The sequence below is a fragment of the Lupinus angustifolius genome, chromosome LG20 (assembly GCF_001865875.1).
Source record: "Lupinus angustifolius cultivar Tanjil chromosome LG20, LupAngTanjil_v1.0, whole genome shotgun sequence".
Lineage (NCBI taxonomy): Eukaryota > Viridiplantae > Streptophyta > Magnoliopsida > Fabales > Fabaceae > Lupinus > Lupinus angustifolius.
The window spans coordinates 13,245,184-13,256,368 of NC_032028.1; the positions used below are offsets into that span (position 1 = coordinate 13,245,184).

The 11,185-nt window shown below is 32.6% G+C and overlaps 1 protein-coding gene across 2 annotated transcripts; it reads right to left on the reverse strand.

The window, feature by feature from the left end:
* Nucleotides 3,968–9,095, reverse strand: LOC109335156 (probable inactive purple acid phosphatase 16). 2 transcript variants are annotated; one of them, XM_019571244.1, is made up of 6 exons: nt 8,956–9,095; nt 8,783–8,907; nt 7,888–8,112; nt 5,685–5,955; nt 5,282–5,450; nt 3,968–4,288 (listed from the first exon to the last, which is right to left on the reverse strand). In XM_019571244.1, exons 1-6 carry the CDS (start codon nt 9,072–9,074, stop codon nt 4,079–4,081), a joined length of 1,119 nt encoding a protein of 372 aa, XP_019426789.1. In that variant the 5' UTR covers nt 9,075–9,095; the 3' UTR covers nt 3,968–4,078. The 2 variants fall into 2 exon arrangements, with proteins under 2 accessions (XP_019426789.1, XP_019426788.1); XM_019571243.1 differs by having other exon boundaries at nt 8,783–9,095.

Here is an 11,185-nt window from a genome sequence, read left to right on the forward strand (position 1 = left end):
GTTAAAAGCAACCCGAAAATGGAGTAAATAAATAAAGTCACCAAATAAATAAGTTGTGCATCACTCATCACTCTAAAAGAAAATAAACTTGCAAGGCACTCGAATTACCCTTCAACAAAGTGACAAGTTCTGTTGTTTAGGGGTGGATTCCAACTGCCAATGGATCTCGCATTTTCAACAGAGCCTTGATGGTTAAAGAATACTTGGAAAGGTATATATATTGAAGAGTCTTGCTAGTGAAACAATACTTGGTTGTTTGAGGCAAAAAAAGGCTTACCATAGAAAGAATATTTGCGTTCTATGAGAAGAGACTTGACATATTTATTGAGAGTAAACTAAGATAAAACACTTGTCTTATTTTCTCTATCCTTTAACACTTCAATGCTTTGTTTTATAATAACTATTGGAATTTGAACTAGTTATAAGTTAATATTTTGAAATCATTTAATTCATTTTATCACCATATAATTCTTGTAAAAATATTTTAATCTCAAATAGTTTTTAAAAGTTAACAAACATAATTCAACTCTCTTCTTATGTTTTCTAGCGCCAACTTTTAACCTAAGTACCAAATTCATAATGGAGAAATTCCATTAAATTAATAACTTCATATTGTGGCAACGAAGCTTTAACAACATATTGGCTCAACAAAGGCATGTTAAAGGTGTATGGGAGGATAACCCGATGTGCTGAAGAAAATACATTATGGTTCGGATGTAGGATGTGACACAAAATTGACGTAGATGCAAGATGTGATATGGGCATCGACATGGGTGCATATTTGTGATGGATATACTTCTTAACATGAAGTAAGATTGTTTTTTAGAACTATGATTGTCAGTATAAACAACACTTATCATTTTAAATAATGATGTGAAATGCATGGTAGCATGAAGCTTTCCAATGACGCTCCATGGTTCAGGTTGGCCACGTATTGAAGAGTGTGGTTGTTGGTAGACTCCGATGTATAGGTTCTTTTTTTGTCGAAAGTCTTCCTAATGACAGATAGTTAGGCAGTGTGATCTATTGTAGAAGTTGAACTATAGGTTTAGTTAATGGTTAGGCTCTTCGTGACATCATTCAAATTAATCGAACACTAAAGTGAGAGAAAAGCTCTATTGTGGAGGAAGCTCCATGAAGATCAAAGAGAGTTAGTGAAAGTGCAAAGTGTCAAGATAGCACTATTAGTTTGCCTATGTTTTGATGAAGACAAAGGAATTAGTGAAAGCTTAAAGATAACTCAACAAATCAACATGCCAAGGACTCAAGAGCTTCATGTCTAAACTAGAGTCTTAGATATGTGTCTTAGTTATTGAGTCTAGGTTAGGTAAACCTAGATGCAAATCTCACAAGTTCTAAAAACTATCATATCATTTACATGAGACATGTCATCTAGATTATTATACGTTCAAGCATTAATCATACATGTTATTTGTGCATCTTAGGCATAACATAATGGTAAAACATGTATAGTTGATAATCATAACATATAGGTAGTTTTACGATTTAATCTCTTAGCTGAAAATATGTTAGTTAATCGATTAAGCAAGGTGTTAATCGATTAATGTGAAATCAGTTTTAATCAGTTTCAAAAGATAACTGAAAAACAGAATTTAGTTATTCTCAATAGCCCGTTAATCGATTAAAAGGGTGCTTAATCGATTAATTGGGCGTTAAACAACTTTTCTATATAAACTGTGATTTTACACCATGCTTCACACATTCATTCATTCATTTTTAGAATTGCTAAGTTTCATATTTTCGTGCTCATTATATGCCATATAGGCAGAGAGAATTGCATGTGAGAATAGTGAGAGATAGTATCATGCTTAGGGATTAAAATGTCATTCATTGCATGTGATTAAATGTGTTCATCATTCTATCTTTTCTTACACGATTCTTTCATTTCTTTTAGAGATTTCGTAGGATAGAAATTACATGTTTCTTCATGATTCTAATCTTATACATATTCTTGATAATTTGTGAGATTTGTATAGGGTTTATAGTATGTTCTTAATTGTAATATTCGAGCCATTTTGTGCTTTATAACAGTCTATTTTTGTGATAAGGAAAGTCGTCTCTTGGTGTCTTACCACCAACGATATATAGAGAGTCTTCACCAAGACTTGGAGGTCTTGAGTTTAGAACATACTCTTGGTTTAGGCTAGATCTTAGGAATGGTTTTCCTAGGTGATTAGTGTGGTCAAACTAAGGTAGGGGTTCTGGGAATTCAAGAAGGTAGCATCTAAGGTCTTGTAATTGGAAGTGTGTATGTAATATACATTTGTTTCAGTTTTAGTGAAGAAATAGTGTGGTCAAACTAAGGTAGGGGTTCTAGGAATTCAAGAAGGTAGCATCTAAGGTCTTGTAATTGGAAGTGTGTATGTAATATACATATGTTTCAGTTTTAGTGAAGAAAATCTCCCGATATCAGAAGGGAAGGACTAGATGTAGTTTTGCAGTGGACTGCAAAACGAACCAGTATAAAATCCTTGTTGCAGGATGTTTCTTACCCTTATCTCTTTACTTTTTAAAGTTGTTTTAATTACCTATTTTAGCTGATATTTTGAATCTTGTATTTCTGCCATATAAAGATTATTTTTGTTCAAATATATATCTTGTATCATTTCTGTATAATCGGTGAGTGGTTGTGCAATCAAGCCATTCAGCAATTGTCTATTTTGTGCGACTTAATCGATTAAGTCATTGCTTTAATCGATTAACTGGGTGTTTTCCAGAATAAGGGCTTTGGTGTCAAAAGCGGTATTTGGGAACCGCGACACCTATTCAACCCCCTTCTTGGTGTATTTTGTCACTGATACCTAACAGTTAGTAGTTGAGAAAGGTTGAGTGCAATATTCACTAAGGTGAATCGCAATATTAAGTTCCTATTTACAAATGTACAAAGTGGGTTTAAGCCAATGTTGTGCATAATTTTCTAGACACTCTTCAATAGACAGTCGTGTATGACAACAGGATTGGGGTGTAGATCACTATTTTGTAGGCCAATCTTCGGTAAGTTGTCTTCATGCTCTCAACTCAGCTCTTGGGCTTCATTTATGGGCTTTCTTCAAGTTCAATTGATGTTGTCACTCTTTTAACTTTAATCCTCTCTTTTAGGCTCCCTTTTTGCAATCCTGCACGAAACACCAAAGTACATGCACTTAACCTCAACTAAAGGAAAATATAGTTAAAATATAAATAAAACATTAAGTAAATATGCTACAATATCATCATATACACCACTTCTATAAAATTCCAAAGAGATCCACGACTCAGGCATGTTGGACACAACGCTCATTGATGGGCACCAATTGATAGATTCATAATATGGTTTATGAAATTTTAAGGTTATGTATGAAGTTCCGATAGTATGGTATATATACATATATTTTGTATCCTCTAAAGTGTGTTTGATAGGCACTGAATTCCTAATCATAATCTTTAATAATATATTAATATTTCTCAATGCTCTGGAAGTCATAAACAAAATAGGTCAAACCATATTAACCAATGTTATTCTATTTGTTCTTCTATCTTTATTATTAGATCTTTTATGAATTGCATGCTCCAGGCAAAACATGTTACCAATTATTCTTTTTATTTACATATTTTATGTTTGTTAAGATATTCACCATTTAAATATTATTATGTTTTGAACAGTCATATTTATGTTTTTAAGTAAAGCTTTATTTGTATCTATAACAATGGACAAAAATACTAGTTTTACGTTTTAATTTGGTCCTTTAATAAAAAAGTCAATTTAGCCTTATTCTTTTATTGTTCTTCAATTTTACTCTTTTGTCATAATACTATTTGATTTTTATAAGAATCTACCAAAAGTTGTCAAAGGTTCTTTTTGGTCATCAAAAATTGAGTTTTACATTTTATTTTTATATATATATTCTGTTTATTTTCTTTGATTGACAAATGTTTATTTTTAAAAACAAAAGGATGTGGCAATGGCGTAATATATACACGCCACATGAATACATTTACAAATTTACTTGATACACTTGTTATTTGTAGTTTCTCTTGGTGTATGAAATGCCTAAAACTTGCAGGAATTGAACTATTTTCAACTCAAGACAATTTCACTGTGCACAATGCCATCCTCCATCCTTATCCAAGATCTAAGAGAAAAGGGCTGCTGAGTGATCTCTAAAATTCTAGATCCTCTAGGCCAATCTCCATAGCCACCATAGCCGGTATGCCTAGCATAACATAGCCATAGTTTCTTGTATGGGCAGCACCAATCCAATCCATGGTTGTGTCCAACAAATATTGCCTGTAGTTATGAAATGGAAAAAAACTGATTATGATCCCACTTGTGAAACTATCCTAGGAAAAAGATACATTGTCTCATTCAATATTCTGTTCTAAAATATCCATGAGCACAAGATGAACTTTAGTGCTCACTCTTATTATTAAATCAGACTCATTACATTGATCTTTTAATTGATCTCATATGGCTCTGATGGCGAATTCAAGCCGTGAGAGATCAAGCTCATAGATCATATGACTGGATATGAGAACTCTGTTTCCTTTGTGAGTTGAAACTAGAACTCAAATCTACAAACCTATATCTAACATTTAATAGTGCATTGGTGCTTTCTATAGGCCTAAATAATGAAGAAAACACAATCAACTCCCTCATTATGCTAAGTGTTCTCAGCGATGAACCTCCGCAAATACAAAATCTTAAGATACACAACAATGAATAAACTCCAATATAAAATGTCATTGCAACAACTGCAGACAATAGTTGGTGTCTGGACTAGTGGTGCAGCAAAGTTCACTTAGCAGATCATGTTCTATATCAGAAATCAGACCATTTGTGCATTTAATGTCAAAGTAGGATCCATCTTTGATCCTACTTTTAACTATGCGCTATGCCGGGGTTCTTGGTCAACAAGTACATATAATGGGAAGGGTGGAAATACCACAAAGCAAATTAAAAAAGGTACACCAAACTTGATGTTATTTGACAGTTACAGACATCATGAATGAGAAGAGGTCTATCAATCCTAATACGAAAATAATATTATAGGATAAGTGTATTACCCATTACCTCATCATCATTATTTCTGCATCTCTAGTGCAATTATAAAAGTCCAACCCAATGATAAAAAGAATAAACTCCACAACTTCCTCACTAAGCAAACACATTTGGTGATTTAAAATCTAACAATGTTTACTGGGTTGGATTTTTTATTTGTGGATATTTATACACAATCATCATACGTGAAAGATAGCATACTGGAACAAGCATTGAGCTTACCTTGACAGAAGTTCTATTTGAAAGAAGATCCATGATACCCATTTCAGCTTCTTGAGCAGCAACACTTTCCTTGTTAATTGAACCCACACAAGGTTTTTGTATACTAGACTTGGGAGCCACTACCTTATAAGCAGTACTTGGTATATGCCAGAAAATAATCTCCGGAACCCTGTCAAACAATATGTTTAGTAAGGATTATGCAAAAATGAATTGAGAAAAATAATAAATGTTGCGAATTCTTTTCCAACATATCTTGATATACTTAATTGAAGAACACACAAGAAACCAACAAACTTATTTATCCAATGTAAATGAAATTCTTCCTTGCAAGGGGAAGTCAAAATGAATTTAGCTATAAGCCAAAAGAGCTTATGATTTGATGCTTTCTGCATTTAAATTCTACCTTGAATCAGAGTTAATTTCTTCAGCTTTCTGCATAAACCATTCTGCCTGTTGGCTAGATATGACTTCTGGATAGGAACCACCACCAGAATCAAGAAAGTAAAGAAAAGCCACTGGTGATTGTAGATCACCTGGTGATGAAACTTGAATGACATAGTTGGATACACTTGGCGAAAGATTTAGAGGGCCATTGCTAGAAAAGGAACCACTTTTCTTCATCTCGTTTTGCATCAACTCCAGTCGTCCGGTTCCTCTAAAGCTACATTCTTCTCCTGTAAATTATCAAATATGCAATTTGCTGGAGATATTTCAAATCAAAGACTTGATCTTACGAGCAGAGAATGTGAGACCTCTGAAGCCCAGATTCATCAAACACCCTCGTGTGTTGGTGTCTGACACGTATCCGATACGGATACGCTCGGATTCGCGAAGCGAATGATACATATCCGTAGAGTATCCAAAAATTACAAAAATAAAATAAAATAAATAAATATCAAGACACATATCAGATTTGTCTTCAATAAAATATAGAATATATAGATTCATTTTCAATAAAATATAAGATATATAAATTCATTTTAAATAAAATATAGGATATAGATTCGTTTTCAATAAAATAGGATAAGATAGATTCGTTTTCAATAAACACCAACTTATTTTATGCCACAAAGACTTATGCCAACATACTGTCACACTGTATTGACCCTCCGATAGTCGGTACTCTTCGATCCACAACTTATTTTACTTTGGATATTTTAATTTACACTTATAATTTTATCATATTTTATGTGTTTTTTATTATTTTATACGCGTATCACTGAACATATTGTATCCTATATTTTAGAAGAAAAAATGTGTGCTGACGTATTGGATATGTATCGTATCTGACACATGTATCCGTATCCGTGCTTAATAGTGTGAGACTATGAAGCACACTACTTATTCTAAAACTTCATGTAATGGATAGTGAAATCAAAAATCTAGTCAGCATATGCAAGATAAGCGCCATTCTGAAATCAAAATGTCAATAAATTCCAATATAGATCTAGCAGGAATTTATTAAATTTAAATTAAAGCAAAACTATATCATTTGATTTAAGTGCCATTTCAATGAATAAGTACTAACTCAAGACAACTTTTTCACTTTGCTTGTTGCTATTTAGTTCTTCATACATATATATCTCTCAACTTCAGTTCCCACCTTGCTTAATAGTTACTTGGTAACCCACACGGGAGTGCAAATCATCTGTACCATTTTCCTCCTGTATCATCCCTATGTACCACCAACAGCTGTCATGTCATAAACTTATTTATAAAGAAAATTGCTCCATTTTTTCACACAATCTCTCTCATAGGTTCTATCCTTAGTTACTAATGTCACCATCATCACTGCAGAACCCCACACAAGTGCAATTCCGCATTGGAATTTAATCACCTTAAAAAACTCCATGAAAAACAATCATCAAGTTGTATCAATGACCCCAAGTCATAGTTCCTAATATTTTCCTTTTCTAGGTTATGGTTATGATTGTTTTACTGGTATTAAGATTTCCATTCATTTTGTATACTAGTTAGACATTGTGGTAGATACCCGGGTGCAAAACTTGATTGAGGAATTGTGGGTGTATGGTATTCTGCAGTGATGATGGCGATATCTGTAAGGGAGGATAGAACCATAAAACCTGAGAGAGATTGTGTAAAAATAAAGGAGTTAATTTGCTGTTAAAAATGAGTTCATAGTTCGAATGACATGGCAGCTTATTATTGATGGTACATAGGGCTGGTATAGGAAACTGATACAAGCGATTTGCACTCTCGATACGGATATGCAATTTAGGTACGCAGTTTGTTACTTTTTAAATTAATTTTACGGAACCTTCTTTATGATGAACCCGTTACATGGTATGATGAATTCGGTAAGCAGTACGTGATAAATGAGAGAATTATTTAACTACGGCTTAACTACATACACTGTGTTTGAGTGATTTATAACTCACAAGCAATTCATACATAAAAAAACCATTTTAACTTTTTTTTAGTTCAGCTAATCCATATCTTTCCCAATCACTTGCTACCGAGCTAGGGAAGGCATCATAGATCAGATATATTCTATTCTATTGTGAAAATTTCAACTCCAAACTAAGCAAATAAGTAACCATAGCAATAAATAATTATAACCTTAGCTATTAAGAATTACTTAGTACCTGCATATGTAGTTGTGGTTGGAGGGCATTGAATTTCAGGAATTCCAGGTGCAGAGAACCACTCTAATGGCCACTTAAATGGAGCATCATCATGGTTTCCAAATACACTAGCCCATGGAATGCCCCTGTTTCTTGCTGGAGAGGTTGCCTGATCCCAATATAAGCTTGCATTTGCTACCATTATATTGTTAGCAGTGATAACATCACCAAGATATACTACAAAATCTGTTATAGAGTTAACTTCATTGGCATGTAATATCCATGAAATTTGAAGATTATATTACTACAAAACAAAATTAATTTACAAAATTGGGGGAAAATGCATTGATACCATGGAGTATTGTACAAGAGTAATAGAGTAATTGGCTGCAAAATTACAATCATAATCATTCTAATGATTTTTTTGTTTGGTCCTTTTTTTGTACTACCAAGGATATTCCCTCACCTATAGGTAAGGAATTAATCTCATTCAGGATACGTAACTATCCCTCCCATCAAGTGTATCATTCATCTAACAGAAGTAATCACGTTGGAACCGAGTAGGACTACTATGGAAAGCAAAATTCTCACTACCAAGTACTTAATACAGCTGCATTCCCGTAGAACAACCATGCCAATTGAATTATGTGTTCGTTGATAGTACAAAGAATGATGTATCATATAGCATAAATAAATCGTGTTCATCTTCTTTATTTCATATGCCTTAACTAAAATTATTTTAATAAATGGTCATAAATAGCTATCAGGAGATTAAAATTTGGGTTTTTATATAAAAAATAGAAAGTTCTAAAGAACACTGTTTTCATTTTTTAATTCTAAAATGTGTAAATAGTGGTCCCGGAACTAGATTGGAAATCTTGATTATTAAAATATCTACTATTTAACGTCACCTGACCTGGAGTTTCATGGTGAAGGAATGTGTTCATAACCATAATGGACTTAACATCTTGAAGTGGACCCCAGTCTGTCCATGCGTTCTCTCCAAAATGCAGGTCCGCGAACAACGCAATCTTAAAGGGTGCACCTTCCCGCATCCGAATCTCCCTCCCCGAAACAGCATCATGTGCTAAGCTGCATCGTATGGCTGACCGGTGGTGATGACGGGTTGATGATCCGACGGTGGAGAACAGAGACAGAATAAGTAACATGGGTAGAAACATCTTCCATTGGCTTCCATATGTTCCCATTGGACTCAACAAAACTACCTCAAAATTCAAATAATAACAGGAGCAATTGATTTCATTATTAGTTATTAACTTTTGAATTTTACTAGTAGGATGATGGTAATATTGGAGTTTGGGTAACAGCAAAATGACAACAACAACCTTGCCATTATGATTATAAACTCTTGTCCTTAGGAGTCTTCCAAGTTTGAAATTAGATGGGCTAAGGCAATAAGGTTTAGTGTCCGTAAAAAAAAATATATATATTAAAAGTGTTTGAGTTTTATATTGTATTATTTATTATTTATATTAATTATGATTGATTATTCAAAAAAGTAATTTATATGAATAATAAATGATGCAATAAGTCAATAATCGTGTGTAAATCTTTACATTGTCTCACGAAATATATATTTGTCTTTTTTTGTTTCCATGAACAAGTAATCTTATAAATTCATATAATTAGAATAACATGGATATCTTTTCATATAATATCCAAACATTAGTACAAAGCTACAAGGAATAATAGTATATTCCATGGCATTTTCACAAACAATTTCATCATGGAATTTCCATCGCCTTAATTGTCAAAGTTAATAAGAAATTAAAGTCACAAAAATAAAATAAAACTTTATTATAAGTTAGAGCTAAAAAAGTATGCACATATGAAAGTTATGGAATATAATTTTTGAATATTTTAGTTTAATTATCAAAAAAATTCTTTTCTCCTTAAAAAAAATAATTGTCCATAAAAATCATATGATGAAAAACTAAGCAATTAATTTTATAAGAAAAGGATTTCTTAAATATCTATTTCATCATTATATAAAGTCAAAATTCTTTTCAACTGTCATGTTATGGTATAATTTTTTAATTCCAATTTAATTTTCACTCTATCATAACCTCCTTTATCTAAATATGTTAAAATGCTTCTCCAATTTGTTAAAATGGTATGAGACATGCTTGAATCTTTTTAGTGAAACAAGAAAGATAAAAAGGAGAATATTATTTATTGAATAGATTGAATAAGAAGTGAGTCAATATGATTTATTTATACAAGAGAAAAGAATGAAAATAAAGCTTGTAAAGCAAGTAACTAACATAAACCTAACTTGTTAATTCCTAACTTTCTAACCAACTGTCATCTTCCAAAATAACCTATCATATATCTTTAACATCCCCTCAAGCTGGTGAGTGAAATTTTTTACTCTCCAGCTTGGAATTGATTTGAAGCTTGATTTGAAGTAATAACAACGCTTAACCACCCATGACAGAAGTTATATCATCAAACGCTTAACCATCCATAGCAGAAGCTATATCTTTCCTTAACCACTATGGACAGAAGCTACCCAACCAATTCTTAACCATCCATGACAGAAGTTATATCTGAGCTTAACCATCATGGATAGGAGCGAACCAACCATTGATGATGAAAGAGAGAGAACATATGAGAATCTTGATCCAAATGAGATGTTTCTATGATGAATAAGAAAGAGGGGTAAATGATGAAGAATAAGAAAAGGATGTAATCTTGTATAGGATAAATTGGTCATGGTACTCTATTCTTGAAGAGCTTGAGGATATCAAGAAGCTAGCTTATGCACTTGAAAAGAATTCTTGACCAAAAGCAAACTCTTTTTGATCTGAATTTGAAGGTCGATGAAGAAGGTGATAATGAAGAATTTAGGGCCATATGTTGAAAAGAAACATTGGATGTTGAAGAACAATGCTGAAGCAATCAAAGAAATCAAGATAGTCATGTCACATGCAGCATTGTCACCTATTAGAAGCAAGATAACACTAACGAAGGACATTGAGATGAAAAAGAAAGCACCACCATGTTCTTGATTGTTGAAGTTTTCCATGAAATCCTTCATGGAACCATAAGGGGAAGCTATCAAAAGATAATTATGCTCTGATACCATGTTAAAATGGTATGAGGCATGCTTGAATCTTTTTGGTGAAACAAGAAAGATGAAAAGGAGAATATTATTTATTTAATATTGAATAGATTAAATAATAAGTGAGTCAATATGACTTATTTATACAAGAGAAAATAATGAAAATAAAGCTTGTAAAGCAAGTAACTAACATAAACCTAACTTGCTAATTCCTAACTTTCTAACCAACTGTCA